At 44.3% G+C, this 25364-nt stretch overlaps 1 protein-coding gene, 1 long non-coding RNA gene and 1 pseudogene across 3 annotated transcripts; all 3 read right to left on the reverse strand.

Annotated features, from left to right (window-relative positions):
• Positions 1-10802: 10802 nt before the first annotated feature.
• LOC123442187 lies at positions 10803-12490 on the reverse strand (annotated as a pseudogene).
• Positions 12491-17048: 4558 nt separating this feature from the next.
• LOC123440965 lies at positions 17049-18237 on the reverse strand. Its single transcript, XM_045117504.1, has 3 exons — positions 18162-18237; positions 17607-18086; positions 17049-17512 (listed from the first exon to the last, which is right to left on the reverse strand). Exons 1-3 carry the CDS (start codon positions 18216-18218, stop codon positions 17165-17167), a joined length of 885 nt encoding a protein of 294 aa, XP_044973439.1. The 5' UTR covers positions 18219-18237; the 3' UTR covers positions 17049-17164.
• Positions 18238-19410: 1173 nt separating this feature from the next.
• On the reverse strand, positions 19411-23035 carry LOC123440966. Of its 2 annotated transcripts, none has more exons than XR_006630385.1 (3): positions 22993-23035; positions 22583-22649; positions 19411-19547 (listed from the first exon to the last, which is right to left on the reverse strand). It is a non-coding gene; the product is annotated as an uncharacterized LOC123440966 (long non-coding RNA). The 2 variants fall into 2 exon arrangements; XR_006630386.1 differs by lacking the exon at positions 19411-19547 and adding an exon at positions 22330-22371.
• Between the last annotated feature and the right edge of the window lie 2329 nt (positions 23036-25364).

The raw sequence follows: 25364 nt of genomic DNA on the forward strand, positions 1-25364 counted from the left end.
AAAACATCCAAAGATGACAAGATAATAGCATGGAACCATCAAAAATTATAGATACATTGGAGACGTATCACATACCTCTTTGTTTTGGCTGATATGAGGTGGAAGCAATCGTCATATGCTAAGGGATCTCTAATCATATAACATTGTTCGGAACCAAGCAAACATAATTCATTATGTTGTCTTCCTTGTCCAACATCTACTTCTAAGCATGTAATAGTTTAATGTGTGTTCACAATCATAGATGGTGTCAAAGATAATATATTTATATGTGAACCTCTCTTTCTTTATTACTTCCTATTAATTGCAACAATGACCAAGGTCTACGTTTGTCCACCCACAAAAAGTTTCAATCAACATTCTTCTTATATGTGAAGTCATCACTTCCCATAAGATCATTACATGATCTTTCATGCTTTTGTTCTTTTATCATTCTTTTCTTTAGATCATGTCATGAAGCAAGTCCCTTAACTAAAACACTCTTTATTATATGACTCACGAACTCGAATACATTGGGGGAGACACAAAGCAAAACTCAAGCCTAGAACACTAAGAACTTTATTCTACTAGAAAAAGATAAAATAAAAAAGGATCGAACTAAGAAAAAGGTAAAGGCAAAAGATGTGATGGTGATACGATACCGGGGCAACTCCCCCAAGCTTGGCACAAGCCAAGGGGATTGCCCATACCCGTGCTTAGTTGTCTTCCTTCGAAGGTGATGGTGGTGGAGTTGTTGCAGAGTTCTTGAACTTGTTTAATTTCCTCTTGAGCACAAAATTCTGCTCCTTCAGATCGTTAATTTCCTCTTCAAGCCTCAACACCCTTTGGCATAATTCTTGCTTACTCTCCTGCAAAAGACGAGAAGGGGTAAACAAAATCTTAGGCTTCTTCCTTGAGTCAGGGAGGCTTGACTTCTTGAACTCCGCAGGCTCGAAATGAAAACAGAGGATATTTGCGTGATACGAGGGTCAGACCTTTCAGGAGAATATATAATGAATTTTTCCCGACCAAAAGGAGTACTCCGCAAGAAAACGGAGTCCGAGAGGCACACGAGGTGCCGACAAGCCACCCAGGCGCGGCCAGGGGGGTAGGCCGCGCCTTGCAGGCTTGTCGCCTCCTCGTGCGCTTTCCGGACTACTTGAAAATTTTCTATTTTTCTAAAAATTGCAAAAGGAGAAAAATTGCTACTCGAAAAGTTTTGGAGTCGGTTTACTTACCGAATCACATACTACTACCTCTTGAGTTTGCGTTGGTTTTTCCCTTGAAGAGGAAAGGGTGATGCAGCACAGCAACAGTAAGTATTTCCCTCAGTTTGAGAACCAAGGTATCAATCCAGTAGGAGTATCAAGGCAAGTCTCCAAAGTACCTGCGCAAAAACAACAAACTTGCACCCAACGCTACAAAGGGGTTGTCAATCCCTTTACGATTGATTGCAAGGTGAGATCCGAAGGCGGAAAGTGCAACAAAGTAAAAGTGTAAGGCTGAAAATATGATGTGAAGTAGACCCGGGGGCCATAGTGTTCACTAGAGGCTTCTCTCATGATAACAAATATTATGGTGGGTGAACGAATTACTGTCGAGCAATGGATAGAACCGCGCAAAGTCATGAGATATCTAAGGCAATGATCATACATATAGGCATCACGTCCGAGACAAGTAGGCCGATACTTTCTGCATCTACTACTATTACTCCACACATCGACCACTATTCAGCATTCATCTAGTGTATTAAGTTCATAACAAACGGAGTAACGCCTTAAGCAAGATGACATGATGTAGAGGAATAAATTCATGCAATAGATATAAACCCCATCTTTTTACCCTTGATGGCAACAACATGATACGTGCCCCGCTACCACTTCTGTCACTGGGTGAGGTCACCGCACGGTATGAACCCAAAACCAAGCACTTCTTCCATTGCAAGAATTATAGTTCAAGTTGGCCAAACAAAACCCACAACTCGAAGAGAATTACAAGGATATGGAATCATGCATATAAGGGATCAGAGGAGACTCAAATAAGATTCATAGATAATCTGATCATAAATCCACAATTCATCGGATCTCGACAAACACACCGCAAAAGAGGATTACATCGGATAGATCTCCATGAAGATCATGGAGAACTTTGTATTGAAGATCCAAGAGAGAGAAGAAGCCATCTAGCTACTAGCTATGGACCCGAAGGTCTATGGTGAACTACTCACGCATCATCGGAGACGCAATGGTGTTGATGGAGAAGCCCTCCGTGTCCGAATCCCCCTCCGGCAGGGCACCAGAACGTGCCCCAGACGGGGTCTTGCGGAGACAGAAGCTTGCGGCAGCGGAAAAGTATTTTCGTGGCTCTCTTTCGTGGTTTCAGATTTTTAGGGGATTTATAGGCGGAAGAACTAGGGTAGGGGAGCCACAGGGGGCCCACAAGCCTACTAGGCCCGCGCCCCCTAGGTCGGGCCTGGGGGGCTTGTGACCTCCTCCGAGGTCCCCTACCTTGGTTCTCAAGTCTCCTGCGTGTCTTCTGTTATGAAAAAAAAATCATTTCGCAGGTTTTATTCCGTTTGGACTCCGTTCAATATTCTCCTTTGAAAAAGGTCAAAGACACGAAAAAACAGGAATTGCAGTTCGCACTGAGTTAATAGGTTAGTCCCAAAAAAGATATAAAATAGCATATTCATGCATACAAAACATCCAAAGATGACAAGATAATAGCATGGAACCATCAAAAATTATAGATACATTGGAGACGTATCACATACCTCTTTGTTTTTGGAGTCTGAAACAGGCTGATAAATATCCCTTATGTACTCCTCCGAAGTTATGGTATTAATAACATTGCTTTCAACATTTATGGGAGTACCTGAGATATAATGCTTGATTTCTTTGCCCATTTACCACTCTCGGAAAATTACCTTCCGTGTTGTTGATCTTGATGGCACCAGAACGATATACTTCCTCAACAATGTAAAGACCTTCCATTTAGAGAGAATCTTGCCTGCAAAAAATCTTAAACGAGAATTGTATAGCAAGACATAATCACCTACATTGAACTCATGTTTTTGTATCCTTTTATCATGCCACCTCTTAACCTTTTCTTTAAACAACTTGGCATTTTCATATGCGTGAGTTCTCCATTCATCAAGTGAGCTAATATCAAATAACCTCTTCTCACCAGCAAGTTTGAAATCAAAGTTGAGCTCTTTGATTGCCCAATAAGCCTTATGCTCTAGCTCAAGAGGTAAATGACACGCTTCACCGTAAATCATTTTGTACGGAGACAAGTCCATGGGATTATTATAAGCAGTTCTATAAGCCCACAGTGCATCATCAAGCTTCTTAAACCAATTCTTTCTAGACCTATTAACAGTCTTTTGCAGAATTAGTTTAATCTCTCTATTACTTAGCTCTACTTGACCACTGGACTGAGGATGATAGGGCGATGCAATTCTATGGTTGACACCATACTTAGCAAGCGTTTTATGGAAAGCACCATGAATAAAATGTGAACCACCATCAGTCATTAGATATCTAGGGACTCCAAATCTAGGGAAACTAATTTCTTTAAGCATCCTGATAGAGGTGTTGTGATCAACACTACTAGTTGGGATAGCTTCTACCCACTTAGTAACGTAATCAACAGCAACTAGGATATGAGTATACCCGTTGGATTTTGGAAAAGGTCCCATATAATCAAAACCCCAAAAATCAAATGGTTCAATGACAAGTGAATAATTCATAGGCATTTCCTGACGTTTACTGATATTACCTATTCTTTAACATTCATCAAAAGACAAGACAAACTTACGGGCATCCTTGAAGAGAGTAGGCCAATAGAAACCTGATTGCAATACCTTGTGTGCAGTTCTATCTCCCGCATGGTGTCCTCCGTAAGCCTTGGAGTGACACTTCTATAGGATCTGTCCCTGTTCATGCTCAAGTACACAACGTCTAATAACACCATCTACTCCTTCCTTATAAAGGTGAGGATCATCCCAAAAGTAATGTCTCAAATCAAAGAAGAATTTCTTCTTTTGCTGGTATGTGAAACTAGGTGGTATAAATTTGGCAACGATATAATTTGCATAATCAGCATACCACGGTGTAGTACGTGAAGCATTGATGACATTCAGTTGTTCATCAGCAAAGCTATCATCAATAGGTTGTGGGTCATCAAGAACATTCTCCGACCTAGACAAGCTATCTGCTACAGGGTTCTCAGCACCCTTCCTATCAACAACATGCAAATCAAATTCTTGTAGCAAGAGAACCCATCTGATAAGTCTAGGTTTAGCATCTTTCTTTTCCATGAGATACTTAATAGCAGCATAATCAGTGTGAATAGTAACCTTGGAATAACCAATGTAAGATCTGAACTTTTCACATGCAAACACGACCGCTCAAAATTCCTTTTCAGTAGTAGCATAGTTTCTTTGGGCACTATCTAGAGTTTTACTAGCATAATGAATAACATTCAATTTCTTATCAACTCTTTGTCCTAGAACAACACCAACAACATAATCACTAGCATCACACATAATTTCAAAAGGTAAGTTCCAATCAGGTGGTTGAACAATAGGAGCAGTTATCAAGGCCTTCTTAAGTATTTCAAAGGCTTCCTCACAATCATCGTCAAAAACAAAAGGAATATCCTTTTGCAAGAGATTGGTAAGAGGCCTATAAATCTTAGAAAAGTCCTTTAATGAACCTTCTATAGAAACCAGCATGACCAAGGAAACTTCTTATACCTTTGATATCTGTAGGGCATGGCATTTTCTCGATCGCATCAACCTTAGCCTTATCGACTTCAATACCTCTTTCAGAAATTTTATGTCCTAAGACGATGCCTTCATTGACCATAAAGTGGCACACTTCTCCTAATTCAACACAAGGTTGGTATCTTTACATCTCTGCAAAACTCGATCAAGGTTGCTGAGGCAATCATCAAAAGAAGACCCGTAAACGGAGAAGTCATCCATGAAAACCTCAACAATCTTTTCACAAAAGTCAGAGAATATAGCCATCATACATCTTTGAAAGGTAGCAGGTGCATTACATAAGCCAAAAGACATACGTCTATAAGCAAAGGTACCGAAAGGGCAGGTAAAAGTGGGTTTCTCCTGATCAGATTGTGCAACATGTATTTGGGAGAAACCAGAATAACCATATAGAAAGCAGAAGTGTGTGTGTTTAGACAATCTTTCTAGCATTTGGTTAATAAAAGGCAAAGGTTAATGATCTTTCCTAGTGGCTTTATTCAATTTCTTAAAATCAATCACCATCCTATAGCCAGTAATAATCCTCTGTGGGATCACTTCATCTTTATCATTAGGGACAACGATAATACCTCCCATCTTAGGGACGCAATGCACCGGACTTACCCAATCACTATGAGCAACTGGATAGATAATACTTGCTTCCAGGAGCTTTAGTATTTCTTTTCTTACTACCTCTTTCATCTTAGGATTTAATCTCCGTTGATGATCAACAACTAGTTTGGAACCAGGATCGGTTTTAATTTTGTGCTGGCATAGAGTGGGACTAATGCCCTTAAGATCCTCAAGAGCATATCCAATAGCAACACGGTGCTTCCTGAGAGTTTTCAATAATTTATTTTCTTCATGCTCTAAAAGGCTAGCACTAATAATAACATGATATATCTCTTTTTCATCAGGATAAGCATACTTAAGAGTATCAGGTAACTGTTTAAGCTCGAACACAGGATCACCCTTTGGTGGGGGTGGATCTCCAAGCAGTTCAACAAGCAAATTATTCTTAAGGATAGGATATTGTTCAAAGATAACTCTATCTATCTCATTCCTTTCATCCATATGCATATCATTTTCATGCTCAAGCAAGTATTTCTCTAAAGGATCAGTAGGAGGCACAACAATAGAAGCTAGGGCAATAATTTCATCCTTACTAGACAATTCCTTTTCATGAGGTTGTCTACCAAACTTGGAGAAATTGAATTCATGTGACACACCTTCAAAGCCAACAGTGACAGTTTTCTTCTCACAGTCAATATGAGCATTGACAGTATTGAGGAAAGGTCTGTCAAATATGATGGGACAAAAGCTATCTTGTGTGGTAGCAAGAACAAGAAAATCAGCAGGATACTTAGTTTTACCACACAAGACTTCACCATCTCTAACAATTCCCGAAGGGCAGATAGTATCTCTATTGGCAAGCTGAATAGTGACATCAATAGGTTCCATCTCGACAGGTGCAATCTTGTCTTTAATTTCATCTTATAAAGATTGAGGTATAGCACTAACACTAGAACCCACGTCACATAAACCATGATAACAATGATCTCCTATCTTAACAGAAACAACAGGCGTGCCAACAACAGGCCTATGTTTGTCTCTAGCATGAGGTTTAGCAATTCTAACAGCATCTTCACAGAAGTGAATATCATGGCCATCAAAATTATCGGACAGGAGATCTTTGATAATAGCAATACTAGGTTCAACTCTAATTTGCTCAGGGGGTGTAGATGTTCTAATGTAGCCCCTACGTATCACAGTTGAAGCTTTAGAATGATCCTTTATTCTAACAGGGAAAGGTGATTTCTCAATGTAAGCACTAGGAACAATAGGATCATTATAAGCAATGACTTTCTCTTCAACTGGATTGGGTTTAATTACATTGCCTTCTAAGGGAGGATGATATTTAAACCACTTCTCTTTAGGGAGATTAATATGAGCAGCAAATGATTCACATAATGAAGCTACTATCTCAGAGTCAAGTCCATGTTTAGCGCTAAAATCACAAAAAGTATTTGTTTCAACAAAGGATTTAACGCAATCGGACTTGAAATTCATACCTGACTCCTTACCTTCATCAAACTCCCAATCTTCACAGTTGCGTTTAATTCTTTCCAATAAATTCCATTTGAAGTCAATATCTCTCTTCATAAAAGAACCGGTATAAGAAGTGTCACGCATGGTGCGATTATCATGAGAAAGCCGAGCATAGAAGTTCTGAATAATAATTTCTCTCAAGATCTCATGGTTGGGGCATGAATATAACATTGACTTAAGCCTCCCCCAAGCTTGAGCGATACTTTCTCTATCACGAGGCCAAAAATTATAGATATAATTCCGATCACGATGTACCAAATGCATAGGATAAAACTTTTGATGAAATTCCAATTTCAATCTGTTATAGTTCCATGATCCAGTATCATCACATAGCCTATACCATGTCAATGCTTTATCCCCCAAAGATAAGGGAAAGACCTTCTTCTTGACCTCATCCTCGGGCAAACCTGCAAGCTTAAATAAACCACAAACTTCATCTACATAGATTAGATGCAAGTCGGGATGTGATGTTCCATCTCCTGTACAAGGATTAGCCAACAGTTTCTCTAGCATACCCGAAGGAATTTCATAACAAATATTTTCAGTAGGTGCAGCAGGTTGAGGAGCAACTCCTTGTGCTTCCGTTCGAGGTGAAGATACCCCAAACAAGCTCCTCAAAGGATTAGTTTTCATAGTGATAAGTGCCAATAAATTTCAGCACACTATATACATGTTTCCTTACCAAATTCCACTTACCAAAGGCGCTTCACTCCCCGGCAACGGCGCCAGAAAAGAGTCTTGATGAAACACAAGTGTATGGGATCTATCGTAGTCCTTTCGATAAGTAAGAGTGTCGAACCCAACGAGAAGCAGAAAGAACTGACAAGTGGTTTTCAGCAAGGTATTCTCTGCAAGCACTGAAATTATCGGTAACATATAATTGTGTGATAAGATGATTCGTAGCAAGTAGCAAGTAACAATAGTAATAAAGGTGCAGCAAAGTGGCCCAATACCTTTTGTAGCAAGGTACAAGCGTAGACAAACTATTATAGGAGGTAAAGCGCTCCCGAGGACACATGTGAATTTCTGTCAAGCTAGTTTTCATCATGTTCATATGATTCGCGTTCACTACTTTGATAGTTTGTTATGTGGGTAGACCGGTGCTTGGGTGCTGCCCTTACTTGGACAAACGTCCCAGTTATCATTAACCCTCTCACAAGCATCCACAACTACGAAAGAAGAATTAAGACAAAGCCTAACCATAGCATTAAGCTAGTGGATCCAAATCAGCCCCTTACGAAGCGACGCATAAACTAGGGTTTAAGCTTCTGTCACACTAGCAACCCATCATCTACTTATTACTTCCCAATGCCTTCCTCTAGGCCCAAATAGTGGTGAAGTGTTATGTAGTCGACGTTCACATAACACCACTAGAGGAAAGACAACATACAACGCACCAAAATATCGAACGAATACAAAATTCACATGACTACTTATAGCAAGACTTATCCCATGTCCTCAGGAACAAAAGTGACTACTCACAAAGCATAATTACGTTCATGACCAGAGAGGTATTGAATAACATCAAGGATCTGAACATATAATCTTCCACCAAGTAATCCAACTAGCATCAACTACAAAGAGTAATTAACACTACTAGCAACCTTACAAGTACCAATCGGAGTCGCGAGACGGAGATTGGTTACAAGAGATGAACTAGGGTTTGGAGATGAGATGGTGCTGATGAAGATGTTGATGGTGATGAGTCCCATCCGCTGAGAGGAGTGGTGGTGATGACGATGGCGATGATTTCCCCCTCCGGGAGGGAAGTTTCCCCGGTAGGACGGCCCTGCCGGAGCTCTAGATTGGTTCTGATCAAGTTCCGCCTCGTGGCGGTGGCGATTCTTCCCGAAAGCCCTCTCCTTATTTTTTCTGGAACGAAACCCTCCTTATAGGAAAAGATGGGACCCAGAGGGGCAACAGGGGGCCCACAAGCCACCTAGGCGCGACCAGGGGGGTAGGACGCGCGTGGCAAGCTTGTGGCCTCCTGGTGGCTCCCCTCTGGTACTTCTTCCGCCCAGTATTTTTTGTAAAATCCAAAATAATTCCTCGTTGATTTTCACGGCTTTTGGAGTTGCGCAGAATAGGTATCTCAAACTTGCTCCTTTTTCAGACCAGAATTCCAGCTGCCGGCATTCTCCCGCTTCATGTAAACCTTATAAAATAAGAGAGAAAAGGCATAAGTATTGTACCGTGAAGTGTAATAACAGCCCATAAAGCGATAAATATCAACATAAAAGCATGATGCAAAATGGACGTATCAGTCATCATCTATTTTCAAAATTATTACCTTATCAACCATGGGTTTCTCTCTTTCTCTTAAATCTAGAGCATCTATTCTTCTTTCAATGATAGCAAATTTATCTATAATAGTGTCAAATCCATGATCATAAACAAAGTAATTAGGTAGACCATGTATAATATCAAGAGCTCTAGCCTCATCACACTCAATTTTTTTTTCTTTCAGCTTTAGTATCAAGAATGTGTTGATGATGTCTACTACGCAACCTTCTTCTTGTAGACGTTGTTGGGTCTCCAAGTGCAGAGGTTTGTAGGACAGTAGCAATTTTCCCTCAAGTGGGTGACCTAAGGTTTATCAATCCGCGGGAGGCGTAGGATGAAGATGGTCTCTCTCAAGCAACCCTGCAACCAAATAACAAAGAGTCTCTTGTGTCCCCAACACACCCAATACAATGGTAAATTGTATAGGTGGACTAGTTCGGCAAAGAGATGGTGATACAAGTGCAATATGAACGGTAGATATAGGTTTTTGTAATCTGAAATTACAAAAACAGCAAGGTAACTAATAACAAAAGTGAGCATGAACGGCATTGCAATGCATGGAAACAAGGCCTAGGGTTCATACTTTCACTAGTGAAGTTCTCTCAACAATGATAACATAATTAGATCATATAACTAGCCCTCAACATGCAACAAAGAGTCACTCCAAAGTCACTAATAGCGGAGAACAAACGAAGAGATTATTGTCGGGTACGAAACCACCACAAAGTTATTCTTTCTGATCGATCTATCATAGAGTTCGTACTAGAACAACACCTTAAGATACATATCAACCAAGACCCTAATGTCACCTAGATACTCCATTCTCACCTCAAGTATCCGTGAGCATGATTATACGATATGCATCATATAATCTCAGAATCATCTATTCAACCAACACATAGAACTTCAAAGAGTGCCCCAAAGTTTCTATCGAAGAGTCAAAACGTGTGCCAACCCCTATGCATAGGTTCCCAATGTCACGAACCCGCAAGTTGATCATCAAAACATACATCGAGTACTCACATGAATCAAACGTGTGCCAACCCATCATTGGAATATACAAGCCAAGTTATATAATAAAGATTCCCACTAGCATATGATGGTGACAAAATGAGAGGCTCTCAATCATGAAGAACATGGCGCTATTATGAAGCACAAGTGTGGAAAAAGATAGTAGCATTGTCCCTTCTTTCTTTTTCTCTCTTTTTTTTATTTGGGCTCTTGGGCCTCTCTTTTTTTATTTTTATTTATTTGGGCTCTTTGGCTTTTTTTTTTTATTTCCTCACATGGGACAATGCTCTAATAATGATGATCATCACACTTTTATTTACTCACAGCTCAAAGTTCAGAACGATGATGACTCTATAGGAAATGCCTCCGGCAGTGTACCGGTATTTGCAACGATCTAGCTTGACGTATGACGTTGAAACATCTCGCTAGCTATCTTACGATCATGCAATGGCAATATGAGAGTGACGACATAAGTCATGAGACGGAACGGTGAGAGTTGCATGACAATATATCTCGGAATGGCTATGCGCATATAAAACTCTTACTTTCGGTGTTAGGTATTGCACGTCAAGGGAAGCGAACGAGAGTTTGTGTACATATCTAAGACCTGTTAATAATGAGTTAATTGCAAAAGACTACCACAATTCGGGCCGTATTCACAAGTTGGTGCCATCTTTTAAATTTTTTGCAAATACGTACCAAGATACAGGCCGTATTTTACAGATTCTGTATTTCTACGTATAGATGCTCTTTCTGACACATATGACCCACCGGTCAGTCTCTTACAGGGAAAACCGGTCCGGACCGCTTGAAAAACCGACTCCCTCTCTCTCCATCCGGACCGGACAGGCAAAAAAAAACCGACGTGTTCTTCCTGCTGCTGTCGGTGCTGTACGCGTGGTCCAGGGCCGCGCGCCTCCTCGGCCGCCCCGCCCCGCCCATCCCCGACCTGCAGCCGGCGGCCGACGAGCTCGCCGCGCTGGTCCGCTCCGGCCTCGCCGGCCTGGCCTCCGCCTTCCGCCGCGTCGCGCAGGGCCAGCCGGGGTCCAGCCGCGTCTTGGCCTGCCTCGCCGCCGCCGCCGCCTGCAGCGCCTCCAGCTCCCGCCGCTAGCGTGCGTTGATGAGCCCGGTGAAGTAGGCCGAGTCGGCGTGCGTGGGCAGCTGCGCGACACGTCCACGATGGCCCACAGCCCGTCGGCGTGCTGCTTGCAGAAGCGCAGGAAACGTCACCTCCCTGATCGGCACCAGCGGCGACAGCACCTGCAGCTCCACGCGCATCTGCACGTACACATGGTCACCAGGGCGTCAGTACGTAGCCGGAGCGAGCGAGATCAAGTTAGGCTGGTTGCGAGGTGGAGCTAGGATGAAACGGGAGTGCATGATCACCAGTTGGATTGAGCCACTGCGGGTGCCGCCCATGCCGCTCGAGATGATCTCCATCGTGCTCGCCCTCGCCACCACGCACGGGAACATCTCCGACCACCGGGCCTGCAGCATTGCACCGATCAGCTCTTGTGTTTCTGCATGATGCACCGCGCTAAGTATATAGTATGTTGATGACAATGGGCACCTCGTTCATGAGGCTGTTGACGAGGTCGACGCTGTTGATGATGGCGATGCCGACCTCGCGGGTGGCCTCGGAGACGTAGCCGGCGGGGCTGGGGCCGAGCACGCGGGCGAAGGCGCGCCGGTACTCGTCGTCGTTGAGCGTCTCAATCCCAATCTCCAGGCTGGGCTGCCACAGCGGGTCGTCCACCTGCGTCACCTTCACCAGCTCCTCCATTGCGGCCAGCCCGAGCTCGAGCAGCGCGCCGCGGTCGATGGAGACGCCTTCGCCTCCGAGGCCGTCGTCCAGGCCGCCGCCCATCATGCCAGCGGGCAGGCGCATGGCCGCCGAGCCGCCGCCCATGAGGTCGGGGATGGACTGCATTCCCATTCCCATGAAGCCGTTGTTGCTGCCGACAACGAGGTCGAGGCCGGAGCAGAGCGACGACGGCAGGCTCAGCGGCGATGAGATGGCGGATACGGGGCGGCCAAGGAACTTGCCGGCGAGCGCGCAGACGCGGTCCAGCTCGTCCTTGAGGCGCGAGTTCTCGATGCGCAGGTGCTGCTCCTCCAGCGACACCTCCCCGAGCACGGCCGCGCTGCCGCAGTTGCCGCAGGTGGGACTACGCATCGCCTCCCGGATCCTCATGTTCTCCGTCCTCAGCTTGTCGTTCTCCTGCCGCAGCAGCGCGTTCTCGTGCCGCTCGATCTGCGTCTGCAACCAACCCGGCCGGCACGATTACCAAAAAAGAAGAAGGAAGGAATTGATTCTTCTTGGCATAGCATAACTTGTCGCATCAACCGACACGTTACACCAAAGATAGATAGATGGAAAGAAAGATTGCCTGCAGGCCGGCGCGGGAGGCGCCGCCATTTCCGTCGCCAGCGGGCTCGCTCCCATCGGCGGCCAGCAGAGCCTCGTCCCCGTATTCCCCGTCCGGGCAGGAGACGCTGGCGCTGCTCAAGATCAGGTCAGAGATGGACGCCGCCTTCCGGGAGGCTGCCCTCAAGGGCCCGCTCTGGGAAGAGATGGACGCCTACTACTCCGTTCTCGCCGACCCCCTCCTGCAGGCCGGTGCGGGAGGCGCCGCCATTTCCGTCGCCAGCGGGCTCGCTCCCATCGGCGGCCAGCAGGGCCTGGTCCTCGTCTTCGCCGTCCCGTCCGCCGCCGGGGGCAACCACATGATCCCGCAGGCCACCGCCGTGTGGATGGTCCCGCAGCCGGCCTGCGCCCCCAACCAACCCACCCAGTACTGGGCCTTCCAGTCCGCGCCCCAGCTCATCAACATGGCCGGCGAGACGAAGGGTGCTGGTTTTTCTTGCCTGTCCGGTCGGGATGGAGAGAGAGAGAGAGAGTCGGTTTTCCCTCGAAGCGGTTCGGGTCGATTTTTCTTGTAAGAGACTGATCGGTGGGTCATATGTGTCAAAAAGAGCATCTATACGTAGAAATACAGAATCTGCAAAATACGGTATGTATCTTGATACGTATTTGCAAAAATTTTAAAGAGATGGCATCAACTTACGAATACGGCCCGAATTATGGTACTCTTTTGCAATTAACTCGCTAATAATTGATTGGGTGTCTCGGTTTTTGAATGTGCAGCATCTCAACGCGGACGCGTACCAATACAAAATGGATGCCTTTGATGGTAGTGCGTTATATATTTATCACGCATTCACAGTTCCAGATTAATTATCTCTCTGTCGGTTGAAAGTGGCGCCTGCATCCTACTTTTTGGTTCTTGGTGCACTCCCAACAATTTATGATTTTAAGTATTTCAAAAAGAAAAAGAAAATTATTCATGATTTCAAGCAATGGAACGTGGAGATGCTGCGGAGAAAACTGTTCAACAAAAACCATGGCAATTATTGAAGCAATTGGTATCTCATGGCATACATCGCGCAGAACTCCCACAAAGTTGGGTGTACCAACGAAGGCTAATCTTCCAGCATTGTCTTCCGGTGGCTTCCCTCCGCCAGTGACTTCGGTCGTTGGTGGTGAGGGAAGTCATCAGATCCATGCATGTGGATCGTTTTTAGTTTCTTGTAGTCTAGGTTTTTAGACTGTTTATTGTCTTTGCTTCGGCCGCTATGATTACGACGCTGAAAACAAATTCAGATCCTTCCCTGATGAGGCCATCGGTCTTATGGATGTGGATGAACTTGAAAACTAGTCTGTTCAAGTAAGTATGACGTGGCGGCATCCTCGTGGTGGACCTATGCCCTCGGGCTTCGTCGTTGCTACGACATTTGCTCCAAGTCGGCGCGAAGGTTGGCAGGTAGTCCAGGAGCGGATGCAGATTGTGGTTTGCATCGACCACATCTGAAAGATAATGGATCGTGTGTTGGGTTCATGGTTTGTGTATGGCACATGTGGTTTTCTCCTTTGACGTCTTAGTTGGGTGGGGGCACCAGATTTGGAGTTCGATGTCGTGTCTGGAGTGTTGGCCGGGTTTGACTCGTTCAACGGTAATGCTTTTATCTTTGGTGAGTCACCTTGAAGGTTCGCAAATCTGCATATCGCTGAAGGAGCCGTGTTGAGCTCGGGTGAGGAGGTGATCCGTCATTTTTCCTTTTGATGGTTGCTATGGTGGCGTCACAGGCAGTTGACAGACGTTGGTGTCAAGTTGAGAGGATTCTTTTGTCTTGATTGTATTTTTTTTCTTGGCTGGTATTACTTTGTGTATCATCCAGTATTTTTACTATCTTTTCAGTTTTATAATGTCGGTGTATATGTGACTTGTACTACAATCCTTCTCGTATAAATCAGACATGTATTATCTTACAAAAAAATGAAGTATGCAATAAATTCTAATGTGATGGTGGATAATGCTGCATAGCGAAAAGGCTAACAATACATAGAAAATAAAATATCAAAACATAGAACATGCTATTTTTTGAGAATTTTTGTCCAAAAGGACCCCCTCGCGAACGTGAATGCCAAAAAGGACCACCTGCGAGTGCTAAAGAGGGAAAGGACCCCCACCCCGGGTGGCGGCAGGCGCGCCAGGCGGCACGTGGCACCTGCCGCCACCGCACGAGGCGGCCGTGGGGCCTGTCGCCACCAGCTGAGGCGGCCGGCTGGTCACCCCATTCCCGCCACGCCTGCCCGTAACGGACAGCGCTGGGTGGGCCCTGCCGCCACCTCCCAAGGCGGCCGGCCGCTCTGTGCTGCTCTTCCCGCTCGAGGCATGCGGTATTGGATGTATTTCGCTGACTACGAGGCCGCGCTTCCCGCTCGAAATTTTGCCGCTCTAAGTTGCATGCGGTATTGGATGTAGTCCATCCGTTTCAACATATAAGACCTTTTAGGTATTTCATTCGGAGACTACATACGGAACAAAATGAGTTAATTTATACTCTGAAGTATATCTATGTACATCCGTATGTAGTTTATTGTACAATTTCTAAAATGTCTTATATTTAGCAACGGAGGGAGTTTATTTTTTACGGAGGGAGATTTCCTAAATATAAGTTTTTTAAGAAGTTTGTACTAGAAGACTACATATTATGTATATGGACTCATTTTAGAATGTAGATTCTGTCATTTTGCTTTGTATATAGTCATGTGCGCCTAAGTTTTCCGCTGCAGTTTCCCGGCTAAATTCCCACGCGTTATTTTCCCGCCTAAGTTTCCCGCCAAATTTTCCCACTGCAGTTTCTCGTTTTCGCGCCCCTTTTTCCCGCGTAGACATCCGGCAGGGCCTATAAAAGGAGGCAGGGAGTGAAACTATCTTCACCATCAGCCAGACTTCAAAGCAGCTGCACCTCCATAGTTAGTATGAGTTTGCCTTGTTCGGATCAGAGCATTAGGCCTAGGAAAATGCAGAGTGCAAGCTTGCCTCGGGGGGTGGAAGCAGTTCGATGTTGGTGCGGAGATGTCTGCAAGGTGAAGGAGGTGACGGATTTTTCAGATTGGTTGGGCATGAAGTTTTTCATGTGCGCCAATTATGAATCTGATCCACCCGAATCTATTTCTGCGTACGTCAGGCCTCCGGTATGCTCAAGTCATCCAGATTATTGTTATTTGATATTATTGTTTACTTGAATCTGATCCATCCTTTAGTCTCCTCCTCCTCTCTGCATGTACTATCGTTGGATTGACACGGAAATGCCGGACTGGGCGGTGACCGAGATTCGTGAAAGAGGTCGCCGTGCATGGGCTAGCTTGGACTTGGAAGAGCTTCGTGAGAAGGCTGAAGCAGAGGAGAAAGCAGAGCAGAAGAAAGAGTGGAAAGATTACTGTGTGGCGCAGAGGGCTTTTCTTGATGAGATGATAAGGAAAAGTCAAGAAGAGAAACTTCGGTTGGAGGAGGTTTACAGACAGCGGGAACAAGCCCGTGAAGCTGAGAGGGAGAGAAAGAGAGAAAGGGCTCGTGCCGCCAAGGCAGCAGAAGAAGCTGGTGATGGAAAAGGAAAATATCCACGTTGGACTCAGTAGATTTATTTTATTGTATGTTAAGTTGTGTTAGTTGTATCTTAATTTCTGTAAGTTGTATCTTAATTTCGGCAAATTGTATCTTATTTTCAGTAATGTGTATCTTAATTTCCGCAATGAGTATCTTAATTTCAGCTACGTGTATGTTCATTTTATCCCGCCATTTATTTCCTTCCTCGCTTTCCCGCCATTTTATCCCGCGTATAGCTTTGCCGCCATTTTGTTCCCGCCTCGCTTTCCCGCCCTCGCTTTCCCGCCTCGCTTTCCCTCCTCGTTTTCCCGCCATTAGTTATTCGTCTCGCTCTGCTGCACCTATAAAACCCCCTCCAGACCAAGGTGGGTAAGGAGTCTGCTGAAAATGTCTCATTATCCTTTCGATCGTAGTTTTCATAGTGGTATGTCCGAGTGTCTTCTGAGCTTAGCTAGCAATTTCAAGATAGATAATAGAATAGTTTCATGGGACGAACTCATCAGTAGTGACACACTACTGAATGAGGTTGCCCACGCATTAGCTAGGAAGGGGTGACCTGCAAGGACATATGAGGAGATTCGGAAAGAACTTCTGCGGTTGAATGAAAGATGGAAGAAGAAAGGCCAACACATACACGGTGGAGGTGGAGTAAAACATCCCTTCTTATGGATTGACGATAGTGAGGACGAAGACGATATCTTCATGCCGAGTACCAAGAGCGCGTCATCGACGAAGGCCAAGAGCGCATCATCGACGAAGGCCAAGAGTAGTGCTTCGTCAAAGTGCGAGAGCTCTGCATCGTCGAAGGATGACGACGACTTTATGTAGTTTTTTTATGAACTCTACATCTTAATGTATCTTATTTTATGTATGTTATTTTATGTATGTTATTTTATGAATCTTATTTTATGTATCTTATTTTATGTATCTTATTTTATGGAAGCAACTTCAAATATATCGAGAACTTTTATTTCATGAAACTACATAGATGTCTTGTACGTACATCTGAAAGTTTGAAACTGACATAGAGAGATGCAATTGTTCGCACACATACATAGACGAATCACCCTATGCGACGACGACCAGCTGGCCTTGCCCGACGACCGGAGGGTGACAATCGATCAGGGGGTCTGTGTTCACGAAGACCACGACCGTACTGTCCCTCGTGTTCCTGTGTCTGCGACTCATGCATAGGTGGTGGAGTCTGAAATCCATATTGAGATGATGATTCTAAATTATAGGTGAATGGTTGTGACTCAGAATTGATATAAGATGGACCAATAACGTCCTGCCCGAAAAAATCATTTATCATTCCTGGGAGCGTGCATTGAGTATCATGGGTTTCTGTGAGTATTTCTTTCTGTACGCCACGCTGGGTATGTTCATCTCCCCATGATGGATCATTAATTTCCTGCTCCACGAAAAAATGTTTTTAAAATAAACTGTGTGTAGCAAAAAGATGTGTAAATAGAAGTTATGTAATTGCTTATTATAATTGTACATACCTGACCGCTGTTGTAGCTTTGTGCTCCCTCGCTTGTCTCAGCCCAACGATTCTCCTCGGGCATCCTAATCCCTCGCGTGGGCAGATATGGCTGAGATCCTTGAGTGTGTGCGCCATATGCTGTATATGCATCCTGCTCCATGAAATGAGTCTGTTCGGGCGTCGAACCTAAATCTGGAGCATTTACCTGTGATGTCTGCCCATGTATTGGTAGAGACGAGTCATGTCGTGGAAGTGTCGACGTAGTATTAGGACCCTCTCCCCACCGCATGGACGACGACGGCGCCGCACTCGGTCTAGCTGACCTCGGTTCCGGAATGTTGTACGCTGCAGTGACAACGTCGTTCTCTGTACCGCATCTCGTAAACCTTGTGCTGACGAATTCGCTAATTTTTTTAAAGAAGGACCTGCCTTTAGGATCAATTCCCTGGGCTCGCATTCCTTCCCTCGCCATCGCTTGTACTTGGGTGCAAATATCAATCTGAAAAAAATCGTTGTTCGTTGGTTAAATTGTTCATGAAATGATGGTCCTGAATAGCAAGATGTTGATTATTACCGCGGAGTCACGATAGTAAGCTGATGATGTGTCCATCCGTCTCTGCAACTGTTCCATATGCGTTGGATGTGTTGGCATCGTACGTGGTTCACTCGTCAGTCTAGTACGCGTGCTCATGCGATACCAATTATAGTACGCTTCTGTCGTAGTTACATCGTACGTTCTGCATAAATAAATTAACATTACTAAATTGACATCACATTCTGTATTTTATAAGCACATAATTAAATTAACATTAGTAAAATTACCGTTGCTGAGGCACTATATTTTGTAGAGCTTCATTATTCCACTGATTTATCCATTTAATGTTTTCTGCATTCCAGTCCACACCAGATCTGCCCATATTGCTCATCCTGTAATTATAGATAACAAAAAAAATTCAAGAATAGTTGATGGAATATCTATTTAGCTAGGTCACATCTTATTTACTTAGGAGTTTCTTCGTCGATACATCTTGGAACCGGTGGTGGAATATCTTGCAATTTTAGTAGACCATTTTTTTCGGCCCAGCATCCACCGACTGGACATAGTTACAACACCCTCATCATAGTTGTACGGGGTTGCGGGTTCTACTATCTGCGGTCGTCCTACAGGTAAGTATTCCCAGGACCACAACTGTAGAAACTCGTAGGACACACAAAGTAATGGAGCTTTAGATGTGAATGCAGTTTTTTGAGTGGCATCACACAACCCTCGGTATGTGTGAGAAAGCAAAGCAGAACCAAAGCTATATGGTGGATTTTGGGGTAAAGGTTCGTCTACTATCTTTGCGGCAAAATAGATGAGACCAGGCAAAACTACCTCCCCGTGAGAATTAGGAAACATCACACCGAAGAGCCACAACAAATATGCAAACAAGTGTCTCTTCGTTGTCTCAGGATCAGCATGGGTAGATAAAATTTCAAAGTTAATACGAAGCCAGCTGAATGGGACACCTCGAGGCGGACCAGAACGATCTGATATGGGCATTTCGAGCCTCGGACAGGCAGAGACATCTGCTGCCCAATTAGGAGAAACTCGTGGATGTACCACTGACACACCTCTAATTGGTAAAGCTGTGATCATTGACACATCTTTTAGAGTAGGTGCAAGCTCTCCACATCCAAAGTGAAATGTGTGGGTCTCCGGTCTCCATCTAACAACGAGGGATGTCAAAAGGGATGGGTCGGTAGTAAAACTACCTCGACGAGCTGCGATGTTCGCAAAATGTAGGAGTCCATAAGCCTCAAGGTGTTCAAGAAACCGATTATGTATTGACCAGGGCGTCTTTACAGTTCGAAGCCGGAAGGTCTGAGGAGGATTTTCATGATTTGGATTTATGAAAAGCTGGCAACGGTGGTGGTTGTCGTGATAACCATTCAAAAGCTGGGGCATTTCAGCCATAACCTGCAATCACGATGAAATTAAATTAAATATTCCGAATATTACATCACGATGAAATTAAAATACATATTCCGAATATTACATCACGATGAAATTAAAATACATATTCCGAATATTACATCACGATTAAATTAAAATACATATTTCGAATATTACATCACGATGAAATTAAAATACATATTCCGAATATTACATCACGATTAAATTAAAATACATAGCATGGTTACATATCACGCAGTGTTGTTGTCACGATACGGACACTCCCTACGCGGGTGACCAGCACACCTACATACGCGGCATCGCCTTGGTTCTCCCAACTAGCTGTGGTCCATGTCATTGCGATGACGCCTAGACTGACGCCGTCCCTTGCTGGTTCGCATCAATGCGGGATCTGGAACCCATGTGGTGCCTTCTGGTCATAATTGCTTGTAGTTCGTATCAATGTCCCATGCCCAAAACTCACCGTTCCAAGTGTTGTACAAATTGTGCATGTTAAAGTATGGTGATACATATGGCTCGACACTAATTTGTTGATCTGCAGCTGCCCGCAATACGTGACTGCAAGGATATCCCAGAAGCTTGGGCTTGTTGCAAGTGCACTCACACGAGGTTGCGCCAAGCGTCACAGCTTGTTTTTTTGCTCCCCTGTGGTGACCCTTCACAAACTTTGCTCGCACACTAACTTCCCATTTATTCCTAAGTGCATCTACCTGCCTGCACCCATGTCTTTGCGACTTCTTTGCTTTGTCATCAAGATGTCTTTGCATCTTCTCAGACCAGGTCTTGTTCAAATCAACTAGTTCCTTGGCAACGATGACTCTATCTGCAAAGTATGACACAGTCCGGTTCCAAGTTTCATCAATTAGTGCTGTGATAGGTAGTGCCCTCACCCCTTTAAGAACACCATTGTACACCTCGGACATGTTGCTTGTCATTATACCGTATCTAGCGCCAGTGTCATGAGACTGCGCCCACTTGTACAAATTGGGACAATTCTCATTAATCCATTGGCTCAAATTTATTGATGTTCGACGACCCCTCCGGTCTTCTCTCGCCGGGAGGGATGCGCGCTCGATCTGACCATTGATACCTGCCCAGATAGCATTCATTTTTGATGTAGTTTTCTGCATGCACATCCTCTTGAATAGCTTGAACCAATCTTTGTTTTTGAATTTCGAATAAAAATTAGCTGCCAAATGCCTCATGCACCACCTTGTCTCTCAGATCGGGCCACCCCCAATCTGGATCTTGTGAAGCCTTAATTATCTCAAGCGCGCTTAATAGTCCGGTGTTGCGATCAGAGATGATGCAAACCCCTTCCCGATCTTTGATGACACCCATCTTCAGGCAACACAGGAACCATAGCCAACTATGTTTGTTTTCGCTCTCCACTAGTGCATAGGCAATAGGAAGAAGTTGATTGTTTGCATCAGCTGCCATCGCCACTAAGAGTGTGCCCTTGTACTTTCCAGTGAGAAATGTACCATCAATTGATACAACCGGACGACAATGCTTGAATGCTTGTATAGTCTGGGCGAATGCCCAGAATAAGCGGTCCAGGATTTGCTCGTCCGGGTTCAATGGATTTGGACGTTCTTTCCGGAAAACTTGAGTCCCCCTGTTAGCAACTGAAATCTGATGCAACATTCTAGGGGCAAAAGAGTACGCCTCCTCATAGGTTCCATACAACCTCTGAAATATCTTTTCCTTTGCATGACGAGCCTTGCTATAGCTGACAGGGAAACCAATCAGATCAGATGCAGTTGCACGCAAAGCCCTAATACTAATATTAAGACTTTGCTGCACAATGGTTTGCACCACCTGTGACACATATTCTACAGTCACATTGCGGTGCTCTGAAAGAGTGCCGGTTTGCTCACAACCACGTTGCTCTATTTTTGTGACATGCCATGGCTGACATACCCCAGGCTTCTGGCGAGCAATAACTCTTCCGCGGCAACCCGCTTCGCGACGGATGCATATGAGCTTCAACTCCTTTTTATCAGACTGCTTCACTCTATGTTGCCTGTGTATAGAAATTGCATAGCTATGCATTGCTTGTTTAGCAGATTTCTTATCTGGGAAAATCTGTCCAACGGCCAGACTCCCCGCGTCTAGGCCAGCAATAGAGTGAAATTCATTAGTGATGCTCATAACCTGTAAAAACTCTGGGTTGATTGCTGCAGCGACCGCCTTCTCAGGAGGAACAACTTCATCATCATCTGATTCCGAAGACGCAGAAGAATGACCATCATCGGCATCATCTAGCGCCTCCGGCAATCCCTCGACATGTTCGCTCATGTCAACGACCACAGACCAATATCCCGTGTCATACACTTGTTGGCCACCTGTTGGTTCCGTTGGGCCGGCGTCGGGGGCTACAGTTATGACCATATGTTCGCCACCACTTGGTTCCGATGGGCCGGCGTCGGGGTCTACAGTTATGGCCAACTGGGCCTCACCGGCACCGCTACTGCACTCGGCGACATCACTGGCAGAAATGAACTCCACATAAACCATGGGTTGTCCATATATGGAGTTATTGGGATTGCTTGCAAAACCCATGTACGACACCCATGCTCTTTCACCAGTAACCCGTCGCAGAACCCAACGAGTTCCTCCCTCAACCACAAAAGCCTCCAGGGTCATTTTTTTCCATTCATCGCTGAACCGAACACCGATCGGATGCACCTTCTAACTGCCGCATACTCTACATTAACCATGTCTTTCACTACAACCGTAGTCATCCCATACCTAGACACATCCACACCAGAAGGACCCTCATGTACGATGTGCCCATAAAACACTAACAAATTTTCCATAGTACCTAACGAGCAGCCATATTTACATCGTTAGTCCATTATAAATCAGATTTTCATATTTACATTGTAATAACAACATCCATTACTTGTCTTTTTTACATATAACAATTTAACAACATCCATTACATCTACGCATAATAATTTATATCGTACCATTTATCGTGACACTACAACTATAAAATAAATAGAAGATGAATTACAATATATCAGTCATACCTCTGGTTTAAATAAGGATATCCTTCCGAATATAATATATCACCAGAATAATATCAGCGAATTCCACCTATTTTCATATGAACAAAAATATTACACACATAATTATTTCCGTGCTAGCAAAAGTCTAAAAATACATACTGCATGCATATATATATATATATATCACGAGTCATATTTCTACGGGGTTGACAAATTATCACATAAACAAATATATTACACACGCGTCTTGCATGTACTAATACTAATGGAGCTAACATATTATTACATGTTTTTTACAAAAATGCTAGTTACATCGGCATTTTTCCGGCTCCTTTCTAAATACCAGTATATTGCACGAACAAATCATCGGTAATATATGAACATAGTCGACCTATTATCACATGAACACAAATATGAACAGAGTCTCATACCTTGATCTTCAACTTAGTAGTTCATATCGCATGACAAAATAGTTCCACAAAAGTGATAATACAGTCCCTAAGACAAAAGATAAACACATACTTAGAAACTAATCGAACAAAATAAAACATCATGCATGCAAACACGACGAACAGAAATGTAAAGCTCTTACCTTGATCTAACTTTTTTTCAACTACAACGTCTTCAAAATAGTTCCATGAAAGTGATAATACACTTCCTAAGACAAAAGAAAGAACATACTTACAAACTAATCAAACAAAATAAAACATCATGCATGCAAACAAGACCAAAAGAAATGGAAAGCTCTTACCTTGATCTATCTTTTCTTCAACTGCAACGTCTTCAAAATCTAACTTTAAACCATCCAAAATCGCAACTTAAACCTTCATATGGACTTGTTCTTCAGAAGAGAGTGAGAAAGAGAAAGAGAAGAGGGTGACACAGAAGGCAACGGGAGGAGAAGAGAGTGAGAGGAGGCAGCGCTGCGGTTCGTATATAAAGAAAATTTTCACACTGTTTCGTCGGTGGAGAGCGGGAAAAATGGGCTACTGTTTCGTCGGTGGAGACTGTCTCAGCGTAGGAATCAACGAGCCTCGAAATCAGCGCAGTCAGTGGAATTCCGTGCAGTCTCAGCGCGGCAACAGTACCCGCCGCCTCCTCCCGAGGCGGCCTGTCCCACCTGGCCGCCCTATGCCGAGGCGGCAGGGCCCGCCTCTGATTCCCGTTACGTCGCCGAGCCGCGGGAACGGAATCTCCCGCCAGCCGGCTTGCCTGGTGGCGGCACCTCTGTCGGCCGCCTGCGCGCGTGGCGGCAGGCCCCGGCCGCCTCGGGCCGTGGCGGCAGGTGCCACGTGCCGCCTGGCGCGCCTGCCGCCACCCGTGGAGCTGGTCATTTCCCTCTTTAGCACTCGCAGGTGGTCTTTTTTGGCATTCACGTTCGCGAGGGGGTCCTTTTGGACAAAAATTCATTTTTTGAAACTCATTAACTAGCACGATATGTCTAGTAACATCATATATTACATAATAGAACAAAGTCAAGTACAGGGGGGGTGCTAGTAGGAGTTCAACGTGTGATGCCCCGCCTTTGAAAGGCAACTAAGTCACGTGAACAAGAACACTGCCAATCACTTTAAGTTCAAACATCTCTTGCAATTAGCTCGAGATTTTAAGTAGTGCATGTAAGTAAAACTAGCGAGGATATCTTGCAGATAACATAAACTCTTCTTCCATACTGTATTGTCTGGTTGAGTCGGCATTGCTTCTTTTATCCTTGATATATGGAATATCTATCATGACATGCTTATCCTTAACTTTCTTATCCACCAAATTATCTAAGGTGTACTCCTCGGATGCACGGATGCCTTCTAGTGCCAACTCAACTTGCCTCATGGTTGGACGATCCTCCCCACTTAGTTTTATGCACGCTACTGCGATAGTAGCTACTTTGTCAACTTCCTTACCACCTTCCTCTATAGCTTGTGAATCTAATATCGGGTTCAAATTGCCTTCTTCAAATAACGTAACAAAATGGACAACAAGACCCTCACCTTCAGAGGAAGAATATGAAAATGGTTTCTTTCGAGTTAGCAATTCCACAAGAACGACTCCAAAACTGTAAACATCACTTTTCTCAGTCAGTCGCCCCGTGTAAAAGTACATAGGGTCCCAATATCCCTTGGTACCTTGAGCGCTTGTTATAACCCCAGATTTCTCCATCGGAATGTACCTTGAAGATCCAAAGTCTGCTACCTTTGCTGTCAATGTATCATCCAGAAGTATGTTAGCGGACTTAACGTCTCTATGTATGATAGGTATTGAAATAGTTGAGTGAAGATAGGCAAGAGATTTGACTGTTTCAATGGCTATCCGCAACCTATCATCCCATGGTAGCGATCTTGGTCCTTCGACATGAAGATGTTTAGAAAGGGTACCATTGCATATGAACTCGTAGACCAACATTGGGACTTCAGTTTCAAGGCAACAACCGTAGAGTTTTACTACATTTCTGTGATTGATTTGTGATAGGATAGCTACCTCATTTATAACGGTCCAATAATAGTAGCTCAGGATATATTCAACCGATTTGAATGACGGTCCAATAATAGAATAGCTAGATAGGTTTCTAGTACTATTGTACGCCGGTTGTCGCCCTTTATTTGTTCATTTAGCAGCTTCCTTGTAAGCTTGTATTGGACATCACATATTGATACTTATTTTTAAATAAAAATAGCCGCATGCATCTTTCTGATGCAGAGGCCGAAGGTCAGCCTCCTTTTCTAAAAAAAAAAAAGTTGCAATGGGTGATGCTGGGTCCGGGAACGACCACGTCGGCTCAAAGCCAGCCACCCGAGCCAATTCCCAG

Source organism: Hordeum vulgare, chromosome 3H, assembly GCF_904849725.1.
Source record: "Hordeum vulgare subsp. vulgare chromosome 3H, MorexV3_pseudomolecules_assembly, whole genome shotgun sequence".
Classification (NCBI taxonomy): Eukaryota; Viridiplantae; Streptophyta; class Magnoliopsida; order Poales; family Poaceae; genus Hordeum; species Hordeum vulgare.